At 52.4% G+C, this 22,483-nt stretch overlaps 7 protein-coding genes across 7 annotated transcripts; 3 read left to right on the top strand and 4 right to left on the bottom strand.

Moving 5' to 3' along the window:
- Nucleotides 1-602: 602 nt before the first annotated feature.
- On the top strand, nucleotides 603-9,501 carry LTS14_009915 (uncharacterized protein; the record flags this gene model as incomplete). Its single annotated transcript, XM_064842593.1, has 2 exons — nucleotides 603-9,381; nucleotides 9,452-9,501. 2 exons carry the CDS (start codon nucleotides 603-605, stop codon nucleotides 9,499-9,501), a joined length of 8,829 nt encoding a protein of 2,942 aa, XP_064689783.1.
- A 577-nt stretch (nucleotides 9,502-10,078) lies between these two features.
- Nucleotides 10,079-10,626, bottom strand: LTS14_009916 (uncharacterized protein; the record flags this gene model as incomplete). The annotated part of the gene is made up of 2 exons (XM_064842594.1): nucleotides 10,079-10,399; nucleotides 10,462-10,626. 2 exons carry the CDS (start codon nucleotides 10,624-10,626, stop codon nucleotides 10,079-10,081), a joined length of 486 nt encoding a protein of 161 aa, XP_064689784.1.
- Nucleotides 10,627-11,049: 423 nt separating this feature from the next.
- LTS14_009917 (uncharacterized protein) lies at nucleotides 11,050-12,126 on the bottom strand (the record flags this gene model as incomplete). Its single annotated transcript, XM_064842595.1, has 1 exon — nucleotides 11,050-12,126. One exon carries the CDS (start codon nucleotides 12,124-12,126, stop codon nucleotides 11,050-11,052), a length of 1,077 nt encoding a protein of 358 aa, XP_064689785.1.
- Nucleotides 12,127-14,608: 2,482 nt separating this feature from the next.
- LTS14_009918 (uncharacterized protein) lies at nucleotides 14,609-14,990 on the top strand (the record flags this gene model as incomplete). The annotated part of the gene is made up of 2 exons (XM_064842596.1): nucleotides 14,609-14,842; nucleotides 14,898-14,990. The coding sequence occupies 2 exons, from the start codon at nucleotides 14,609-14,611 to the stop codon at nucleotides 14,988-14,990; spliced, it is 327 nt and encodes a 108-aa protein (XP_064689786.1).
- A 425-nt stretch (nucleotides 14,991-15,415) lies between these two features.
- On the bottom strand, nucleotides 15,416-16,425 carry LTS14_009919 (uncharacterized protein; the record flags this gene model as incomplete). Its single annotated transcript, XM_064842597.1, has 2 exons — nucleotides 15,416-16,213; nucleotides 16,279-16,425. The coding sequence occupies 2 exons, from the start codon at nucleotides 16,423-16,425 to the stop codon at nucleotides 15,416-15,418; spliced, it is 945 nt and encodes a 314-aa protein (XP_064689787.1).
- A 2,397-nt stretch (nucleotides 16,426-18,822) lies between these two features.
- On the bottom strand, nucleotides 18,823-20,274 carry LTS14_009920 (uncharacterized protein; the record flags this gene model as incomplete). Its single annotated transcript, XM_064842598.1, has 2 exons — nucleotides 18,823-19,345; nucleotides 19,400-20,274. The coding sequence occupies 2 exons, from the start codon at nucleotides 20,272-20,274 to the stop codon at nucleotides 18,823-18,825; spliced, it is 1,398 nt and encodes a 465-aa protein (XP_064689788.1).
- A 980-nt stretch (nucleotides 20,275-21,254) lies between these two features.
- Nucleotides 21,255-22,295, top strand: NUC1 (nuclease; the record flags this gene model as incomplete). The annotated part of the gene is made up of 1 exon (XM_064842599.1): nucleotides 21,255-22,295. One exon carries the CDS (start codon nucleotides 21,255-21,257, stop codon nucleotides 22,293-22,295), a length of 1,041 nt encoding a protein of 346 aa, XP_064689789.1.
- Between the last annotated feature and the right edge of the window lie 188 nt (nucleotides 22,296-22,483).

The following is a 22,483-nucleotide window of genomic DNA, read 5'->3' on the forward strand; positions in this document are numbered from 1 at the left end:
TGGCATCGTATCCGCCGCCGGAATGGTTCCACTGCCGCTTGCCGAGCCAGATTAGCGAGATCTGTTCCCATGGTCAGCAGCATCGACTCGACGTCTCTCAGTGTTCATCTTTCTTCCCTCCAGACGAACAAGGAGCTGCAGAACTTTTATAATTACATAGTTGACTGCTTTTGAGACGATCACCTCTCCATCAAAGTAGATACTGCCAACTGATCGATTCGCATCATCCCGATCGGCTTTAGATGATATGCACGTCATCGCTCGCTAGCGCTTCCTCGGACAGCTCGCAGATCTGGCGGAGGACGGCTTGGATGGCATGGTCTTTCTGCTCCCATATCACTAGCTACAGTACTGTATGCATGTATTCTTGTCCTCCGCACGGCCTTGCCACTTAATCCCATCTCCACATGTATAACAGCTGGCCTGCCTTGTCTGAACTCATTTTGCCCAGATACTGGAGTTTCGGAGCTATATTGCGGTCTGACGGAAAAGCATTCTCTACTAAGCATCTGAACACTTACGCCTGTGTCACTTCCTCGTAGGAGGTCGAAGACTAGTGAAGTATCGACGATGAGTGCAGTAGAAGTCAATCGCCCGTAGATATGGCAGACGACATAGACAGCTCGCCGGTCTCCAGACCAGCGAGCAGCAGAGCATGGAGCGAAGCCTCTTTCATGACCGAGAGGCCTGAGTCGCCAACTGCGCATCGTAGTATCGCGCGGGAGATCGATCGCATCAAGCAATTGGTTCAGCGGACACAGAGCGGGCCTCGGCGCAATGCCTCCGGTGGCATGATCACAGCTCAGGTCTTTCGAAGGCAAAGCTCCGCACCGGAAGAACCTATATCGCATGCACGGGTACTACAGGAGCTGGACAGTCTCAAGAAACGCATTCGCGATGAGAAGCAGCTTGCTAGGCGAGCTTCCGAGGTCGATCTGGATAGCGACTCCGAGGCCGAAGAGTTCGGCACTACGGCGACCGTGGAGCCTGATGAGACAGAAGAGGAGCTGGAGGGTATACGGCAGGAGTTGCAACTGGTGAGGCAGCAAAGGGAGGAGTGGTTGGGTGCTGCGGAAGAGAGGATCGATAAGCTCATGGATGAGAAGGAGAGCTTGGCTGAGCTACTGGACGACAATAGGAATGAATTGAGGGAGGCTCGAGGAGCTAACAAGTCCCTTGACGTGGCGCTAACAGAGGAGAGGTCGAGGATCGAGACGCTGGATCAGCAAGTCAAGGATGTACAGAGGAGATTGGACACTGCACAGTCCGAAGTCGCAAAACTGCGGACATCGCATGAGGAGACTCTGCAAACTCTCGATATCGAGCGAACGGCGAAGCAAGAGCTTTTCCAGCAACTCGAGGATGTACAGACTTCTCTTGCAGACGTGCAGAAGCGATTCGATGATTCAGACGAGGAGCGGCGAAAGCTGGAGTTCTTACATAGCGACGCCGTACGAGCCCAACACAACGAGAGACGAGCAAAGGAGGACCTTTTCAAGCAGCTTGACTCTGTAGAATCTTCATTGACCGACGTCCGCAAAGAAGTCGAGCAACTCAAGGAGGAAAAGGAAGAGCGAATTTCTGAGACCACTGACCTCCGTGAATCGCTGACCAGAGCTAATGAAAAAGAGGAGAACGATCGCCGTCAAATGACTGCCCTGCAAAATGAATTAGACGATTTCAGGCATGAGTTCGAGCAGGTCAAAGCACAGTCCCTCGATTCGGTGCGTGAGTTGCAGGAGCGGAACGACTCATTCGAGAAGCAACAACACGATCATGAGACGAAGCTGGCGGAGAGTGATGCCCGTGTAGTTGAACTCGAGGAGAAGAATGCACAGTCCGCTGAGTTGCTAACAAAGACGAAAGAGGATGCCGAGGGTAGTGTGCGGATTGCTGAGGAGCGTAGGAAGGAACTGGAGTCGCGCCACGACGAGCTGACGTCGGAGTTGCAGGACCTGCAGCATAAGCACTCCGAGCTTAAAGGCACGTTGGGTGAGAGCCAGGATCGCATCGATGAGTTGCTCGAGAAGAACGATGGCGAGGCCAAGTTGCTCCGAGCAACGATCGAGGAGCACGAAGCGAGTCGAAACGAGGCTGAGCGGCAACACCAAGAGCTGGAAGACCGACACTCTACCACGGAGACGGAGCTTGCACAGATGAGATCTCGTGCAGACGAGCTTGCCGGACAGCTCATTGAAGCTGAGACCGCTGCAGCCAACTCCACGACCGAGCACGAAAGTCAGCGTGCGAATTTTACCAAGGAGCTCGAACAGTATAAGAGGAAAGTCGAAGAGGCTGCGAATGATGCGCAGCAGCACCAATCTCGGGCCGATGAAACGCGGATCGCTCTCAATGCAGAAAAGTCTCACGCCGAAAAAACTAGGAGTGAGCTCAAGGATGCACAGTCTCAAATCAGGCTCCTTACCAGCGAGCGGGATGAGACTAAGTCTGCGCTTGATACCGCCTCAGCTGAGACCTCGAAAGTGGTGGAGGCGCACAATGGCGAGCTCGAGAAGCTGCGAAGCAAGCATGTCGCTCAGCTACAAAAGCTGCAGGGTAAACACGATGATGCTCTGACACAATCACAGCACGAGTTGGACTCGGTACGTACGCAACATGCTCAGCTGCTGGATCAGGCGACATCGAATCACGGAAAGGCCATTGGGGCGCTGAAGGAGGAGCACCAAATGTCCTCTGAAGAGTCCAAGGCAGCGTTTGAGAGTCTCTGCAAGCAGCATGATGAGAAACTGGAGGTTGTGCGAACTAAGCATGAGGATGCACTCCAGCACGTGAAGGAGCAGCTACAAAGCAGCCATACCAAGGAAGTCGACTCTATGCGTGAAAAGCATGACGAGGTACTGTCGGAGGTCACTAGTCGGATCGAGCAGACTTCTCGCGATCATGCCAAGGAGCTTGGCGTCCTGCGTTCTCAACACGAAGAGACTATAAGCGATCTCCAGCAGGCCGTGGAAGCTAGCCAGCAAAAGGCAGCAGAGGCAGCCAAGCGCCACAGTGAGGAAGTGGAGACAGCACGATCGAAGCATGCTGAACTCCTCTTGACTGTCCAGCGAGATCTTAAAAGTGCTCATCGAGAGGCAAAGGAGGCTACGTCTTACCATGCGACCACACTCTCGACCGTGCAGAAAGATCTTGAAGATGCTCGAAATGCTGCCAAAAAGGCTGCCTTGCAACATGATCGCACTTTGGAGACAGCATTGGCTAAGCACAGCGACGAGCTCAACACACTACAGCAGCAGATCGAGGCCAGCAAGAATGCAGCAGCGGAGGCGACCAGGCGGCACTCCGAGCAGATCGCCGAGCACCGTGCTGAGCACGACAACGCACTTTCGAATCTGCAGCAAGAACTCGAGGCCAATAACGCCAAGGCTAAAGCATCAAGGGAGAAATCTCAAGCCAAATTGGCAGACCTCGCTGGTCGTCTCAGCAAAGAAGCGAAAGATGGTCGCTCGCTGCGAGATCAATTGCAGAAGGGTGAGCAGTCGCATCGAGAATTACGAAAGGATCTGGAGGCGACTATCGCTGAGCTGGAGAGCAAGGCTGCGCACGCAGAGGGAGTAGCTGCGGGTGCCAAAGCAACGCTCAACGACGATAGGGATGTCTTCAGTGAGACGGTAGGCAGGCTTGACAAGGAACTCAATGCGGCGCAAGAGGGGAGGCAGAAGCTGGACAAGCAGCTGGACCAGGCAAACAAGAGTAAAGCTGACCTGGAGTCGCGACTGGTCGAATTGAAGCAGGGCAAGACTCAGCTGGAGAAGGACCTGGTTGAGGCGAAAAAAGGCAAGTCGGAGCTGGAGGAGCGATCGATGGTCGACAATAACAAATTCCAGGATCAGGTTCGGGATCTGGAGCAAAAGCTAAAGGTGGCGAATAGCAACGTGGAGCAAGCTTCAGCAGAGCGGGAACGACTTGATGCGGAGACGAGCACCGTGGTAGACGCCCTGAAGAAGGATCTGGCAGAGACACGAGAAGTCAGATCGAATCTCGAGCGCCAATCTGCGATAGAAAGGGACCGGCTCGAAGCTCAGATCAAAAGGCTCAACGACAATCTCACGAAGGCGACAGGCGCTGCTAGCAAGGCAGAGGCTTCCATGAAAGCCAAGGAGGCTGAGCTCGACGAGGAAGTGACGGCGCTTAAGGATGATCTGGCAGCAGCTCGAGAGACTAGATCGCAACTGGAGAATGAGACCGCTGCTGAGCAGAAGAACTTGCAAGACAAGGTGCACGGTCTCGAGGTCGAGCTCGAAAAGTCGAACAAAGCTGCCTCGGAAGCAGTTGCTTCCCTGCAGTCCAAGGAATCTCAGCTTCGCCAAGAGACTTCGCAATTGGAGGAGGATCTGGCAGAAGCGGAGAAGGCAACGGCACAAATCGAAGAGCGCTTTCTTTCCGAGAAGAAGGAACTCCAGGATAGCGTTGAAGATCTGAAGGACAGACACGAGAATACTGCTCGTGCTCTTGAGAGTGCGAAGGCGACATCAGCCAATCTTACTGAACAAGTGAGCACGAGCCAAGCCGATCTCGCATCCGCAAAGAACGCCCTGTCTGCCTTCGAGGAGCGCTCAGCTGCTGAGAGTACTGAGTACCGTCATCGGATCGAGCAGCTAGACCAGGCCGCTTCTGATGCTGCGAAGCAACACTCGGATCTTGTAGCAGCGCACGATGACAGCCTACGACAACTCAGCGGTAGCCATGCTAGAGCACTATCTGAACAGCACGATGCGCATGTCACAGAGCTGAAGCGGCTGAAGGAAGAGACAGTCGCTGCGACTGAGGACGCTGCTCAAGGACATCATGGTGCACTCGATAGCCTGAGCCAGAGCCATGCGGACGCCATCAGTCACGCCACGGGTGAGGCTGAGATCAAGCTGCGACAACTCCAAGACGGACATAGCAAAGACCTCGAGCGAATAGTTGCTGAGCACAAATCTGCATCGGACGCTGCGGAGCAAGCTCGGACGGCAGCGAATGACAAGACGCGTGAACAGCATGAGGCTGCTCTTGCCTCCGCACGTCAATCCAGTGATGCAAGGGTCTCGGCACTGACCAGCCAGCATAGTCAAGAACGTGACAAGATGACGGAACAGCATCGGACGACTCTCGGGCAAGCCGAGCAACGGCATACCGCAGCGCTAGATGAGCTCCACAAGAGTCATGACGCAGCACTCGACAATGCAAAGAACAGCAGCCTTGTTGGTATAGAGCTGCTTAAGCGCGAGCACAACGCGGCCTTCTTAAAGCTCGCCAACGAGCACAAGCAGGCTATCGATGCGGCTGCGCTTGTACACAAAGATGAGATTGAGGATTTGCACAAGGAACGGGAGGTCGCCGTCGCTAATGCAGAGAAGTATAGCCAGGCCGGTTTGCAGACAGAGAAGACCAGGTTGACTAGCGAACACAGCCGTGCCACTGATGCTGCCGAGGCGAAACACCAAGCAGATCTGGACGAGATTCGCCACAAGCATGCAGCAGTACTGGCAGATGCGGAGAAGCAGTCCCAGGACCAGCTGCAAAAGGAACGTGAGAAACATTCTACTGAGGCCGAGGCGGGCAGCAAGGAGCATGATGCTGTGATCGGTCAGGTCACAGAAGATCTTACAGCTAAGCACCAAATTGCTATGAAAGTTCTGCAGAAGCAACATATGGAAGACGGTGACAGTCTGGAATCAGCGCATCGAAAAGCGTTGGAAGAGTCTAGTCATGAACATGACTTGACACTGCGCAATGTCAGAGCTGAACATGCGCAAGACCGCGGACAGCTTCTTGCGGAGCATCAGCAAACCTTGGAGCAGCATACGGCCGAGCACGAAACACAATTGCAACAGCTTCGCGATCAGCACGACCAGGATCGGGTTCAGCTTGTTGCTGAGCACGAAGCGGTCCTGCAGCAGCATGCGGATGAGCATCTTTCTGGATCGCAGCAAGCCCGCGACGGACATGGCCAAGAGCTTGCAAATCTGGTCACCGAGCATGAGCAGAAGTTGCAACAGGCTGCTTCCGAACATGAGTCTCAGCTACAGCAACTTCGTGATCAACACAGCCGGGATCAAGATTACGTGAACGACGAGCACAGACGACGGTTGGAATCGTCAGATGAGTGGCACCAAGTCGCTTTACAAGACGCCAAGACTCGAAATAGCCAGGAGAAAGACCAGCTTACACAGGATCACACATCTGAGTTGGAGAGACTTGGGAGCGATCATGCAAACCTACTACGTGAGACTGAGGACGCGCATGACCGCAAGCGTACAGATATGGAGATACAAATAGCGGACTTACGGGCTGAGCTTGAACATCTGGCTTCGTCGCACGAAGCCCAGACACGAGCGTTGTCAGAACAGCACGGTGGCAAGCTGAGCGTGAGTACAGTAGCACTTGAACAAGCAAAAGCATCCTTGGCAGCAGCGAAGTCGGACTCCGAGACGTCTATCAAAGGCATACGAGCCGAGCATGCGGACAAGATGCTAAAGCTGGAGACAGGTCTATCATCCAAAGCAGATGAGACAGCTAAAGCTCATGAAGCTGATTTGCAAAGTGCTGTTGCGAAAGCCATTGACGAGACCAAGGATGCTGCTCGAGACCAGCTTAAGGAGCGTTTGGCCGAGACTGATTCTGCTGCTGAGATTCGCATTGCTTCTCTTCGCCAGTGCGATGCGGCAGAGCTTGCGGAAGTTCGTAACGCGCATACCGCTGAGGTCGAAACTTCTCGAAAATCTTTAGCTACAGCACGAGCGGACCAAGTCGCCATGAATGCTGAACATGAAAGGGCTATGGCCGAGATGCAGGACAAATTCAATGAGCAGCTTGCACAGCTGAAGACCAAACACAATTCCGAGAGTCAGAGGGTCGTTGCTGAAGGCCAATCCGAGAGACAGCAGCTCGTGGACAAACATCAGGAGACAACCTCAGGTTCTGAGGCTACGCAAAAGGCACATATGACCGAGCTAGAAGCGATAAAGTCCAGATTGTCGGAAACCGAAGCTCGTCATACCGCTGAGCGGGCCAGCAGAGACGCTCAACATTCCCAGACAATACGTGATTTGAATGCGACTACAGACGAAGAAAGAGAGATCCTCAGGCGAGAGCACCAGATCGCATTTGAACAGCTCGAACACTCTATGCAGGAGAAGATGCATGCGGCGTTGGAGGTTCAACAGAAATCAAACGATGCCGTACAGTCGAGGCTCGAGGCGCACGTTGAACAAGCTACTGTATCTCACGAGAAGGCCTTACGAGATCACGATCTCGAATGGGTCGATAAGGTTGCGGCCTTGAAGGATGATCAGGCAAAGATCTCTGCTGCAGCTTTGAAAGACGGTCAGGCGACGACGGCGCACAAGATTGAGCAGCTGCAGGCTCAGCACGCCGAAGCCTTACGGCAGGCCATCGATAGTGCTCGCACTACTGCGATAGAGCGAGGCGAAGAAGCGCAGAAGGAGCATCGACTTGCATTGGACGAAGTTCTCGCCGATGCACGGAAGGCTAGTGACACCGAGCTTGGTCGCCTGAAGTCTGCTCACCAAGAGATAGTCGACCGATTACGTATCGAATCAGACGAAACCTCCCGCACAAGCACTGCCGACCTCCAACAGAGTCACGAAAAGTCGCTTGCGACGTTCGCAGCTGAGCACGACTCTTCATGGCAAGAAAAGTCACGACGTCGGGACGCAGACCACAGCAACGAGCTGGAAGAGCTTCGTGCTTCGCATACCAGCGAGCTCAATGTGTTACGATCAGATCTGGCACAAGCTAGCGCATTGCTTGAGTCTGAAAGGGCGGCGTCCGTTGAGCGGCGAGCATCAGAAGCACAGGAGATCAAGAGCCAAAACGACGAAGCCATTCAACGCCTACAGGGACAATTAAGTCATGCTGAAGCGGAAACAATCAGCTTCCAGGACAAGCACAAGATCATCGCTATGGAAGCGCAGACTCTGCAACATCGACTTGACGAAGCGACTGATCAACAAGCAAAGTCCGAACATGCGCTCGCCGAGAGCCGGGGAGAGACCGTCGATGCTGACAAGGCCGCTGTGGATGCTAACGAGCCTCTACAGGCACAGCTCGACGCTCTGCAAGTAAAGCATGATGCCGCATTACAGAATTACGAGCAGGCCCAAGCTTCGCTGCGAGAGCTCCAGGAGCAGCATGATCGTGGGGCACACACAAAAGAAGCCGCAGACAATGATAACATAGTTGCTTCGTTAGAGCAGAGACTTGCTCTGGCTGAGGAAGAGAAGGCCGATGCAGTTGCTGTGCTTCAGCAGAAGCTGGAAGAAAAGAATCAGCTCGCTGCACAGCACGAGAAGCTTGCGAAAGAACTAGACGACCTGAAGAGGCGCCATGAAGCATCGCTGTCCACAGACAATTACACCGATGTTCAAGTCCAGACTGAGCAGGCGGTCGTTTCGGGGGAGATTTCATCGGCCCCCGTGCACGAGGAACAGCCTGGCACGTCTACTGTACGCACGCGAGACGTCGGTTCCACAAGTGGTTTACAAGGCAAAGGCACTCTGCATGACAAAGCCGTCGAATTCTCGGCTACCAATCGTGATAGTGTCGACACATACAGACCATCGGGCTCTCGGGCTGATCGCACTAATGGCCGTGCTTCGAAGGCACAGTCTTTCGAGGACTACCTCCAGCAAGCCAAAGCCGAGCTCTCGGAACTGGGAAGTGTAATTACTGCTAACGAGGCACTTTTCGCACAAAAGATCCAGGAGCATGTGGGAGACTTGCAGCGTGCAAAGGACCAGCTAGCTACTGAATACAAGGAGAAGTTTGATGGTCTAGTCGCCGAGCGGGACCGACTCGACAAGGATGCCATGTCACGAGGTGTTGCAGACTTTACGAAAGAACGCAATCAGCTTGTTGCGGACTACGGCATCGAGGATGACGAGCCAAATGCCCAGACCGCACTACTCACCAGCCTGCCGCTGAAAGAGGCTAAAGCTCTTCGGACTGCCGAAGAAAGGCTTGTATCTGAATACAATCGTCGCATCTCCAAGCGCAAGTCTCAGATTGCTCTCAAGCATGCCGAGGACTTCCACAGTCTTACTCAAGACTACGACCGCAAGATCGCGGCTCTGATGGTAGACAAGGAAAATCTTGAGGGTGACCTCAGCGTCGAACCTTCACGTTTCGAACACGATCGGGATGAGCTTGACAAGTCTGTAATACTTGAGTCAGAACGAGCGACAAGTGCTGCGAGTAGCCCTCGCGTCGTCAAGAGTGCTCCCGCCTTGTCTGACAAGGTGCGAAATAGCGTAGGTAGTCCACGAGCGCAGGAGAAGCCTTTCCGCCCTGCATCACCCGTGGCGCACGCAGAGCCTGAAATCGAAGCTCGTCAGGCGTCGCCGTCAGCGCAACGTGAGTTGACCAGCACACCTCGAACACCTTCTTCCATACCACGCGCGAGACCATTCTATGCTGGTAGCAGGAATAGTGCCGGAGCAACCTCTCAACCACAAGGACGCACCAGACCTATGACACCCACATCTTCACTTCGCGAGTCGCCATCAGATCGTCACCCACCAATGCCACAACGGAGTCTTCTACGGGTTAGAAGTCCGCCTGATAGCTCTCTTGCACGGCGGACCGTTAGCACACCTCGGACATCAGATAAGTGGGCATCACCAGCAGCGGCGCATGACGATACCTCACAGAATTCGGCGCTTGAGCCTACTGTGGCCGAAGAGCACGTACAGCACAGATCAATACCAAGCCCGAAAGTTGCTTCACCAAAGTCAACAAGAACGGCAGAGCCAAGTACACCAAGAAGGCTGAGACATTCGAGTGGAAACATATTCGGGCATCGAACTTAGCGTAATGCATTTGTCGAACTTAGCGAGGCGTTTGGTTTTACATATACGGCATGTCATGCTTTGTACAGAATTGCATACTGAATTTTCACTTCTGCGCGTAGCACATGAAGATATCATTGTCATGACTTGCTAAGTCTCACTGCGCAGTAGTGTGCCATGTTATTGGTGAAGCAAATCTTGAGCAGCGAATCCAACAGACGACTTTTCGCAGTTTTAGAGCTTGCTGTTTGTCCTACGATGGTCTAACCCGTCAGCTGCTTGGTAATGCATACTTGATTGAGGTGTGACTGACGGTAGGACTGCAGTGCATTCAATCTCGACGGGAACGGGCACAGGTGGTGACGCTTGAACACAGCTTGCTGGTCGTCAGCATCCATTTGTGTAACAATTGCACACATTGCGTACGTTCTTGCTGGCTTCACATCACCAAAGTACTTTGCATAAACTTCGTTGACAGCTGCGAAGTCTTTCACATCTGCGATATAGATGTTGCATTTGACGACATTCTCCATCGAAGTGCCAGCAGCTTCCAGCACGGCTGACAGGTTGTCGAGAATTTGCTTCTGAACAACGATCAACCTCCGCGAGCGAGCACGATCGGAAGATCTCGTAGTCAGGAACGTACTGTATGGGCTTTGACATCGCCTTCGATGATCTTCCCACTAGAATCCATAGCAACCTGCCCGGAGCAGTAGACCATGCCATTAGCTGTGATGGCTTGATTCAAGACCTTGCCAGCCATTGGCAGGGCCACCTTGGCAGTGTAGACTGCTTTCTTAGATGCAGACATTGTATTCACTGATTTTGTATGTGGTGGGTCTCGAAATGACTATAATCAGTACGTCTGGTGGGAGTGCCGTGCAGACCGATAATAAGACATGGAGGAAGGACAAGATGGAATATTTGGCTGACAAATATCCCAAAGCGAGCTGATTAAGATTCACAAGATTCACACCACTCCATTGGAAAAGTGAGATGTTGCGTCCAAGAGTTGACTCTCAAGCTACTCTGTAAGCTATCGCACCTGCATGATCTCAGTGGGTTCAGACCTGCTGAGTCTTGCAGCAGAGCGTCCATACATAACACATAGACGAGTCCACCAGCACGAATGAACACATGCATGCTCTACGTCACCAACAATGCTTCGTCATTTATCGTGACAAGGATGCATGCTCTGGTCGACTCTTTCGTACAGCGTCACACAATAACGTTGTCAATGTCCCACGCAAGCCTCATGGTAACGTCCCACACAAGCCTCATGGTAACGGCTTGAAGCCCCGGGCACATGCTTGTCATCGACTCCTTTACCATTGCCAGCAGCCACGACAGGAGAGCTCTTGCTAGACTCATCAACCGATCCTCCAGCCGCCATAGCCTTCCAACCGTCTTGCAAGTCCTTCGCAGCCTTGGCACGGGCCTTCGTCTTGGCAGCATTGCGTTCCTTGTGCTCTTCCTTGCGCTGCCTGCGTGTCTCTTCTACGTCGAGGAAGAGATTGGTGAGATCGGAATTCTCGTACACGTAATCTTGGATGACCTGGATCTCGTCGTCACTCAGATCTCCATCTTCGCACCACCTGTAGTAAGCCGTAATCATCCACTTGTGCAGGCCCTCATTGGTCGGGACTCGATTGTGGACGGTTTCGATGTTGTTTGTAGACGGTTTAGTATGCAGGATGACCTTACTCAGGTGCTCGCGAAGCGCATGAGGAGCAGGACGAAGATGGAAAGCAAGTGTTGCGCCATATAGATCCAGCAAGACTGACAGCGGCAAGTCAGCAGCAGTGTCGGTAAAGAATGGGAGAAACTCTTCATTGCCATGAACATCCTTGTTGATCACCATCCAGCGCAGTACTTGTCTCAACGCTTCCTCGCTTGGCTGGCGCTGCACATTTTCCAGGACGAGTCGGATTTTAGTAGTGTCCTTTTCATTAGCAGCCTTCTTGACATATGCGGTTGACCATAAAGTTGGATCAGCATCTGGGAGCTTTTCGTTCGCATGCTTGCCGGTTTCTTTCCCAGCAGGCTTAGGAAAGGCGACGCTTGCCGCTTTCGAAAAGCGCACCAGGACTCGACGAGAGACAGTACCAACAAGGTTGCCGTCAGAGTATACCTCGACTGTCTCATCAGCCTGCTTTGTGGAATTGACCCTTTCCTCCTGCTGCTCTCGGGAAGGAGTCGGCTTGGTGCGTGCTTGGTGCACACCGCCTCTGCTAGTCTTGGACCCCATCTCATGGGGTGAGTCTGAACTTGTGGCAGAAGTGGAGGCTAGGTCGGAAGCACTCTTTGACATGCGAAAGAGTTGAGAGGAATTGCGGATATGTTATGGTCGTGCTCGTTGTGCTGATAAAAGTGGCAGAGGAGGTTGTCGAATGATCGAAGCATGCTGTATGAAGAAGGCTTGGACATATATGTGCTTCTCAAACATGCAGGGTGATCAGTGAACACAAGCAATCTCTGTAGTAACTGTGCTAGGCCTTGGAGAAGTGATCATGCGCGTTGCCAAACCACATGGAAGCATGCTTCCGTGACGGCTGCGCAGAAATATAGAGACGGTAGCACGTCGTGACTGCTAGTTGCAAATGAGGAGACTTAGATAGTCGGCGCAGTTGTACCTGCTCATGTGGCAGGAAGTTTGGTGCACTGCCCATTGTGTACCACTATACGCCAATGGTTATTGACACACAAGTTCGAGATCTGTTGAGCTAGTCCGACTGCCTTTCCATGCTGTGACCAATATCGGGCGATGTCAGATCCAGTCTACTCAGGGTATGCACAAGGTACTACACGCGAGCCGCCAGTTGAGTAGTAGCCAAGAGGAAGACTCCAGGCGAGGCTGGTCGCTAGCCTATGATCCGCACGAAGCCGTCGCTGCTACTTCAACATACGGGAACGGTCTGACAGGCTTCCTGGGGGGCCATGTATTCAGCGATGGGGGGCCTAGCAAATCTCCTCGATGATAGTGTGGACAGGCTGCAGATCCCGACTCAATTCTCTTTTGAATTGTTTCTCCCCCTTCCAGGCTGAATTGATAGCGTCGCCAGATGGATCGCTGCTGCTGGGTGGTAGTTACTACGATGCAGAGCAGAAACGGCAAGCTCAAAGCTGTGGTTTTGTGCTTCATATTGGCAGACACTTGTATGCATTCGTCGAGAAGTTCTTAGGCCGTCTACGATCACGGCTGGAGCTGGATTACTACGATATGACTACAATGCCCTCCAGTCCAGAATTCGCCTTTGGTAAGTGTTGTATTTGTGTGGCCAACGGTAAGATCTTCGGATGCCTTGCCTTGGGAGTCTTGTCAACCTGCCATTCACAACTCTGCCGTGGCCATCATCCAACTTGTCGTCCATGTGACACAATAAGGGATGCTCGGATGGCGGATGATAGCTGCTGTTGACTAGGAGCAGACCATCCTCCCCGTCTCCGACAGTAGTGGCGACAATGTGAGCATGTATGTATTAGTTGTATCTTGCATTCCTTTTTCCACGCAAATTTTCAGCTCGTCTCGGTTCCACGTGTCGTGTAGCTGGCATGCTGGGTTCAGAAGGTGCCGTAATGATAAGTATACATGGATGGAATTAGATCATCGTTCGGATCGATGGCTCTGTACTGTACAAGGATACAAGATGGAGTGTCGGCTTCGGCTTTGAGCCACGCCGCCACGCCGCCCCGTTCGATGTACGGTAATATAACTCATATTATTTAGTCTTACGTGCATCCTCCACGAGAACATAGGACCATACCCTTATATTGTGGCGTGGGTCAGACCTCCATCGCCCCGATTGTCAGTTCAACCGGTCTCCCATGTAAATTCCTGCGGCACATCAGTACGATCTAGGCATCCTGTGCCCATTCTCTTCAACATCGCTCGCAGTATTTACTCGAGGCTAGAGCTGAAGATATTCAGCTACGAAGACTGTGACAATTACTGTCACGTCTGTCTCTACCGCTGTAGGTCAAAGATGCGATACTAGACAAAGCATCCGCGGCTACATCTCGGAATGGCGTTGACCGGAGTATGTAGGGAACACGAACGACTACGGCAACAAATACAGTCACCAGCATCGTCCTCACGACTAGCATAAGTATGACAATCGTCACGATCGGTAATACCACGAGCACAACCGCTCTCGTAGCTTCAACGGTGCCCATACCCTCCGGTTTCGTACTTGTGCAGTCATCTTTACCAAGCTCAAGGTAGATATCCGTACACACCTGCTTCGAAGCAGGAAAATCTGTTGTTTGTAGAACTCAAACTAATGCTAGTTCGTGCTCTAGCTACTCGGGAAGTGATGGTAAGGATGGTACTGGGGTGGTTGGCAAGCGCAGCTCCTCCAGTAACGATCCGCAAGTCGACTCGCCGGGCTCTAGCAAGCCACGATATCTGGAAGGCGTCCAGTGCATCGTGACTTTACCAAAAGCAACGTGTGCCACTGTAGTATCGACAATTACCTCCACAGTCCGCGCCACTGCACCAGCGATTACCTCGAGATCGACAGTGACCTCAATCAGCATCGTTGTAAGCCATATCCCGTATGAACAGAGGTTGAAAGTTCTTCGATACGGTTCCAGAGGTGGAAGTAAGATCGTATTGACAAGAGTCTAAGCTAACAAAGGCTTCTAGGTATCCGTCGGCCAACGTTACTATCACAAGCACCCAAACATTGACCATCACTAGCATAGCCATATCAACATCCACTTCAACCACTACCAGCACATTGACCTTAAGCTCGACCACCACGAGTGTGTATGCCGCATGCGCAACGCAGAACATGGCCGATGCTGCCGCAGACGGGACGGGTTTCTACTCCATTGGCTATTCAGGGACGGCCGGCGAGTATGGTTATAACTACTACTACGGGCTTGGCTCGGCCTATGCCTGCTGTGTCGCCGGCCAGAATGATCCGGATGGCGGCCAGATCTGGTACTGGAACTTTCAAGGATCAGGCGAGTGCGAAGTATACAATGATGGCGGGTTTTCGCAGTGCAGTCAGATGGCTAACACGGTGTGTAAAGAATCGCTTCGACTATGAAGATTGTTGATGCTGACGGTGTGGTTAGTGGACCATCGGAACATTCCAGCCGATTGTCCCAGTAGTTAGTAATGGGCCTTGCGGGGAGTTCAACACTTACAACGGAGATGCCCTTGGCTGAACGGCAGAAGTCCGCTTGACGAAGGCGATAGCATACTTGATGATGAGAGTAGCATGCATAGGGTGGTTCCTATCGATCTTCTCAGTAAATCCTACCGTCTGAGGTCCAGCCCGCAGTCAAAATCACTCCTGGTCGAAGACTCCTCAGACTAACGGAAGGGTAGCACAACATCATATCTTGAGTACTTGCAAGCTAAAGAGGGGTGTAGAGTCATATGTCATTGTGAAATCGTGATACGCGAGCTCATGCTACTTCATGCCCAATTGCATGCTATCAAAGTCCTCAATGTACCTCGCAACAGGGCAGTACTGGATGCTGAGAACGCCACAAACACCGTAACACGACCACCCATCTCACACGCTAGCCATGCGAGGTACCATGTGCACCAGCTACTTATACTTGTTCAATCCCACCACGTCTTGTCCTCAAGCATCCGGCACGTGCTTCCCACCTACACCCTTGCCGTTACCCTTCTCTTCAGCTGGAGATGATTGTACCGAGGAAGCGGTGGTGGCAGCAGGGGCCGCGGTAGCCGTGACCTCGCTCATGTTGTCAGCACTCGGTTCCGTGGCCGGGGTGGTGGTGAGACCCTCCCAGCCCTTCTGCAACTTGCGCTCGGCTGCAGCACGCTTCGCCGCCTTCGCCGCCTTAGACTTGAAGTATGCCTTCTGACGACGGCTCTTCTGAACCTCGTAGAAGATCTGGTTGAACCCCGCGTCTGTCTCGACATAGTCGCAGATCTTCTTGTTCTCTGCGTTTGTGAGGCGACCATACGGCGTACCATCAAACCACTCGAAGTACGCGGTGATCGCACGGGTGTGCACAGAGTCGAAGTCGGGGACGCGGGCGTGGACATAGGTCAGCAGCTCGACGGCTGGCATGTTGTTGGTCAGGCGCGCCATGATCACAGCACGCAGAGGTTGGATCGTGATAGTGACTGGACGCATGTCCAAGCAAAACGCCGCGCTATATATATCGATGATGGTAGTTGTGGAGTGCTCCTCGATGTCGACGGGTGCAAGAGGGACGAGACCGCTGGACTTGCCATTGACGCCCGAGTTTAAGACCATCCAGTCAAGACAGACCTTGACAGCGCTGACGGTAGGCTCTTCGGCCACGCCGTTGATTATAAGGTGTAGCTGCTTATTGGAATTGCAATCGGGTGAGGAGACAACATTGGCAACTGGGAGCCTCTCCTTGTCGCTCTTGGTGCTCAGCCCTAGCTTCGGGAAGCACAATGCTGCTTCAGTCGAGAAGCGAGTCAGGATGTGGCGCAAGACGGGCCGACAAGAATGTCGCCCACGAAGACATCGATGACTTCGGGTGGTGGTAGCGCTGGCTTGCGGACGCTGTCCGTAGGAAGTGTGGGTCTGATTGGGATGGTGGGCGTCTTCTTCTGGCTGAGGGCGCCACCGCGGAAGTTCTTGCTGCCCATGATTTCGAAGAACGAGGAATGGAGATGGTAATGACCTGTGCTGCTGTTGTAATGTAGATGTCCAAGCTGTGTCACTTCTGGTAGTTGTTGCCAGAAAGTGTCATTGAGGATTGGAGTCGATTGATGGTTGTCGGAGAAAGGCAGACTGTATCTGTACTCTCTTGGCTCGTTTTTTGGTTTAGTGTGGCTTGATGTTGAGATGTAGCCAAAGTAGCTCATTCGATGTGGACGTCCGGTAGATGAAGAAGCTTGTCGGTGAATGGAAGTGTGCAGCTTCAGGAGCGCATGGCAGATCATATATATACGCGCGTCGAATCGGTGAGTGTCTGTGTCTGGCGGTGTTCATTAAAAGCACCTGAGTCATCGTGGTTGCTGCTTTGTTCGTAACCGTGAGTGTTTGTGAAAGATAATTTGAATAGATGGTGACTGGAGCGAAATTCGGGTCGCATGACATATACAACGTGTGAAGGAAGGAATCTGAGTAGAGAGTGAACACAGATGCCCAGCTGGATTGAACGAAGATCAAGGTCCAGACTCCTGATAGCATGCGCATTTGACTTGTGTATGGTTGTTGCATTCATGGCAGATGTTCGGGTAGCAAGCAAATACGCATGTGCGAGATCACGCGTATGCCTGCATGAACAAGCTGAGCCATGCACACAAAAGTGTCTGGGGGATCGAGGGAGAGCAGCATGTAGTGGCGGACGTGGTCTGCCATAGCACAGATCTTCAAACAGTAGCTCCCCTGCTCAGCCAATGCTCCAGGCTTTAGCAGGTAAAGGACCAGCAGTCACAGCGTTTGAGAAGTATCATGCTGAGGATGGGGTTGCAAGACTCAGTCAACTGAACGAAACACGGCCCATAGGTACGCCTCTCCACGTAGTGCTACTCCACATCGTGTTATCAGAGATGGAATTCATCCAACTCCAAGGTCCGATCTTCCAGTTCTCCTTAGCCTTGACACCAACTCTCCGTCCAATCCATGGGCTACCAAGACCGGCTTTCAGGTCGTCGGCAATAAGGTCCATGCAGTCTTCGAGCGGAGAGAAGTAGCGCTGAATTTGCGAGGCTACGTTCAGATGCGGGCCGATGAGAGGTAAGTGGAACATGGATTCTGACCATTGAGGAGGCTGTTCTGCTGCAACTTCTAGGCTGTGCATTGCGATACCAGGTCTTGGCGAGAGATTCACCAAGGCAGTGCGAGGGAGCATGTTACTTGCGCAGAAAAGGGACCAAGCGAGACTGGAGGTCGATATATGTCTGATGCGGTCGTAGTTGACTTGATGCGTTGAGTGCGTTCGGAGGCTGCTATGTGCAGTCAGCCATGATGTCGCATTCACCGAGACCGAGGTATAGCTCACGCACTATGAAAGGAGAGGCAAGCCTGTCTTTGGATTGTCGAGGATGGGCCAGCCGCTTAGGAGCCAGCACCGCAGTGGTCCGGATTTCCGCTCCTGCTGTACTTGCATTGCCGCTTCTGTCACCGCCTGGAAGATATCGGCGAAGTTGGTATTTGTGCCCAGTATCGAAGCTCTGCCTGCCGTATTGATCACAGCACTGCAATCGTGGCGAAGAATAGTCCGCTTAATAGCTTCTGTGTCTGTAGCGCATCCTTCAACAACGGTAATGTCTCGCGGCAAACATCCTTTGGAGAGTCTGTGGCTATTTCTCATGTAGACGGTAACGATATGACCGTGGGCTAGAAGTGCCGGGAGCAGTCGCGCCCCTACTCTGCCCGTGGATCCGAGCAGAAGCACTCGCATGTCCTTGTCAACCGCCCAACAAGATGAAGGGAGCGAGAACTGGGATCATGTTGTGGCGTAGGTCAGCGTTGGTCCCTCGCGGCGTCTGTTCTTCAACATGACACGGGGTGCGGCAGTGACATTCGTAGTGGGCCTAGTAATAAACGCTCGGTACCTTGCCGGATTCCGTTGGCAGTCCAGATGCGTGTTGCGAGCGTCGTTCTACAGGGCATAAGGAATACATATCACATTGGAATGAAGCGTGTGCACACAAAGTTGAAGACTTCGTATAAACTAGAAAGCTACCTGTTGCGCTGCGAGGTTCTCGGACTACGAGCGACTAGGAACGTCCTGTATTTTACTTCTATTACAACATGGTCATGCTCGAAACCTACAGCTTCGATGATAACATCGTCCTTACGACACGGAGCACTGAAGTGACGGAACACAGGAGACGCCAGAAGGTCTTCCATCTGATTTGGATCTGGGTGATATCTGCTGTAATTACAGCACTTGTGCGTTTGCTGTTGTTTAGTGGCGCAATGTGCTTCAGATCGTTGTCTCGTCCAATCAGATGATGCACGATTCAATCGTCCGCTCGCTTCCTCGTGCCGTCGGCGTCACATTGGAGACATGTAGAGCGCTCGTCTCTTGATCACGTGCCCTCGGTCTCCTCAGCCGCACGTTCTTCTCTTGTCCTGTGCCCGACAAACAAGAGCAACATCCCTATGTCGTACATGGCCTTCAATGCGCCAGCGGTCAAGAAGGCAACCCACATCAGATCTCTCTCTGCTAGCAGTCCTGTCAGAAGAGGACCAAGAGTTTGCGATAGCGTCTTCACTACGTTGATAATCCCCATGACAGTGGTTCGCTCGCTCGGTAGCACGACAGCAGATAAAAACGCGGACCTTGGCGCTGCATCCATGGACTGTGTACACGCTCTAAGGACAACCAAAGTGATAGCGATCGGCAGCTGAGAGGGAATGCCGATCAAGGCTAGACAGATCGCTGAGGGTAGATGTGTGAACACCATCGTTTTGACGTTTCCAATCCGTTGCGCAATGGAAGCAGCCACCAGGATCGAAAGCGCAGAGATAATGCTAGTGGTGAAGAACAAAGTTCCTATCGTACCCTCCGAGAGTTGGAAGTGGCGATGGAAGTAGCTCGTTGTCCAAGACCTACAGTATGATTAGTCGAATTCTGGAACGGCTAGGAGGTGCCGCAATACGTACAGTGGAGCCAGACCAGAAGCGAAGTTATCAAAGACGAAAAGCAAGCACAGCTCGAGTAGCACGATGCGAGATTCTGAGCTCAGATGGGACAAAAGGCCAAATTTGTTCGTCTTTGGCTTCTTTGGGGTTGACTCGCCTAGGAGAGGCGCCCTCTCTGAACCATCGCTGGCAGGTGCTGGTTTCTCCAACTCGCACTGACTGCTGAGAAACAAAGAAAGCACCAGTTTGGCGAGGCCGATCGCAGCATATACAAAGAATGCGCCACGGTAAGCATCTACCACTTTCCAGTCCTTTCTTGTGGTTAGCACCGTGGTGATCCAGCCGCAGCTAAGAAGGCCCAGAGCAGATCCAGCAGTCCCAACAAGCGTGTACCACGCGAAGGTGGTCGAACGGTGTTCTGCTGGCGTCAAATGAGCCACAACTGACTCCTCTATTGCACGGAAAGGGCCGATCTCGTTTCCACTAGGCGTGATGACTCCGAGTACGGCAGCGGTCAGCAAGACCCAGTAGTTGGAACTGAAAGCAAATACAACGCCACTCGCGGCCATGAGGATGGCTCCGAGGGCCAAGATCTTCCTTCTGCCCAATTGATCTGCCACCAGAGTGAGAAGCAGGCTGATCAGCACGTCCCCAGCTAATGTCAATGTCATGAAAAGACCCGTCTGCTCGTCGGAGATGTCAAGGATGGAGAGATACGCCACTAGAATGAGCGTCGAGACGCCATAACCGAAGAGGCGGATGAAGCGTTGGGCGCAGAGTAATTTGATGTCCATTGGCGAGTTCCATAGCGCAAGCAGGCCGACCTCGTCGAGGGCCGAGGCAGCGTAGTGAGAGGCAGCATGCGTGACGGTACTGCTTTCGTCTTCTGCAGCCATCACTTGCTGATCGTGAGGTAGTGAGCCTGAAGTAGTCGAGATAGCTTGTGAAGAGATGAATTGCTAGAGGTGATGAACACAGATCTAAAGGTCCTTGTCAGATCATCGAGGTGTTCGACTAGCAACCTCAAAATTTTTGCTCGCGACAACCAATCAAGACCTAGTTGAATGAACGTTGTGTCAAGTGGCGCTCAGAATGTCACCACGAAGGCGGTGCTAAGGGGCCGCGACTTCTGAAACAGCGACAGGTCAAAGTGAGATTCCCGTGCTATATAGCGACGACATCAGACCTCTTCTGCTATGTAATTTGCTTAGTTAGCCCACTCTTTATTAGCATGTTAGTTAATTTATAGTATAATCTATAGTATTAGTAGTTAGTTATTATATTATATACTAGAGTATTTATATTATTCTATTCTAGATACTTTTAACCTAAAGTTTTCTAATATAATACTAGCTATAGAAATAATTATTAAGTATATATAGAAGGCTAAATAGTAGTAGTATATAGTATTACTATATTTCAAGGAATCTCGTCTAGTGTAAGTAATCTACTAAATACTACATATCTATAGTCCAAGAGTTAAGTACAGAGGGTGGAATGAACGGATGGACCCCTTGCTAGCTGCCGTTTGCAGATCTGCCAATAAGAACGCCAGTCTGCTTTTGCTCGAGTCTGTAGTGACTCCGTGCTTTCTGCAACGGTCGACAGGGGGTCCATCGATTCGTTCCACCCTCTGTACCAAGGCAAAGTACTTTAACGTTAGAGCCCTATACGACTCGTTTAGGCGAGAAACAGAGTTCGGAGCGCGGCAAAGATTGACCGATCGCGTTCCTGGCGCGTCTTCCGTTTGAAACATTTCAATTGAGCATGTGATCAGGGCGGCAGCAGGGCGATGGGCGTGATGCAGTGCTAGACGTCCGTCAATTTACTGCGTTGACGATACCCATCCCTACTACTGTTCATGCCACCAAGCAGCATGTCCAAGTTCACTCTCGCTCTCGTCGCCGGCGCATCGGCTGCTGTAGGAGCAGCTACGACAGCAGCGATCTACGGCATCAGCAAGAGACAGCTACCTGACGAGACACATACGATCACAGCAATACCGAGCCCAACACGAGCATCACCAGCAGCACCCGCACCCCTTCCAGTCCGACGAGATGATCCAAGCCACCCGCTCCTCCCACCCGTGGACCCGTCTGGGGTCTTCCAGTATGGCTTCCCAGGTCCCATCAACGATCTCCGCTCCGCAGCCTCACTCACCTCAGCCTTCGACCGCGCCAAACGAAATCCTCATTGGGTAGCCGAACACATCACACCCGCCTCCGTCCTCCTCCGTAATGGCGACAGAAGACACAGCGTCTTCACCGAAGACGACAGCATACCCGAGAAGTTCCGCGGCAAGCTAAAGGACTACTTTCGTTCTGGCTATGATCGTGGGCACCAAGTACCAGCCGCTGACGCAAAGTGGAGTCAAGAAGCTATGGACAGCACGTTTGCCCTTAGCAACATGTGTCCGCAAGTTGGAGATGGTTTCAACCGGGATTACTGGGCACATTTCGAAGACTTCTGTCGACGCTTGACAAGTTTCTATCCAAGCGTGAGGATCGTAACTGGACCGTTGTATCTGCCCAAGAGGGATTTCGATGGCAAATGGCGAGTAAGCTACGAAGTCATCGGCCATCCTCCAAATATCGCCGTGCCAACGCATTTCTACAAGGTCATCTTCGCCGAGGATGGCAGGGTGGGAGGAAATGTCTCGCTTGGTGCTTTCGTGCTGCCTAACGATGTGATCCACAACGACAAGCCATTGAAGGACTTCGAGGTACCTGTGGAAGCTTTGGAGAGGGCCTCGGGACTGGAGTTCGCGGGCTTGTTGCCGCCAGCTAGGAGGAAGAGGTTGTGCCAGGAGGTCAACTGCAGTGTTATTGTGAAGGAGTATGCCGAGCGGCAGAAGACTATGATGAGCCCGCCACCGACCAAGGGAAGCCCGCCAGCAACGACGATAACGCAAAGATGAGATGGTTCTCGTGTCTGGACTTGTTGAAGTATGCTCATGGAGCGTCATGGCGTTATCAAGCTGCATTTAACGGAGCGTGGATCTAGCATTGCATATCGTACAAGCGTCGGCGTTCCTGCCAACATATCCAACCTGTGCATCATAGTACAGGGTGCTCTCCTCTCATTCCCTCACTAGTGCAGCCTAGT

The sequence above is a fragment of the Recurvomyces mirabilis genome (genome assembly GCF_035927965.1).
Source record: "Recurvomyces mirabilis strain CCFEE 5264 chromosome Unknown scaffold_35, whole genome shotgun sequence".
NCBI lineage: Eukaryota > Fungi > Ascomycota > Dothideomycetes > Mycosphaerellales > Teratosphaeriaceae > Recurvomyces > Recurvomyces mirabilis.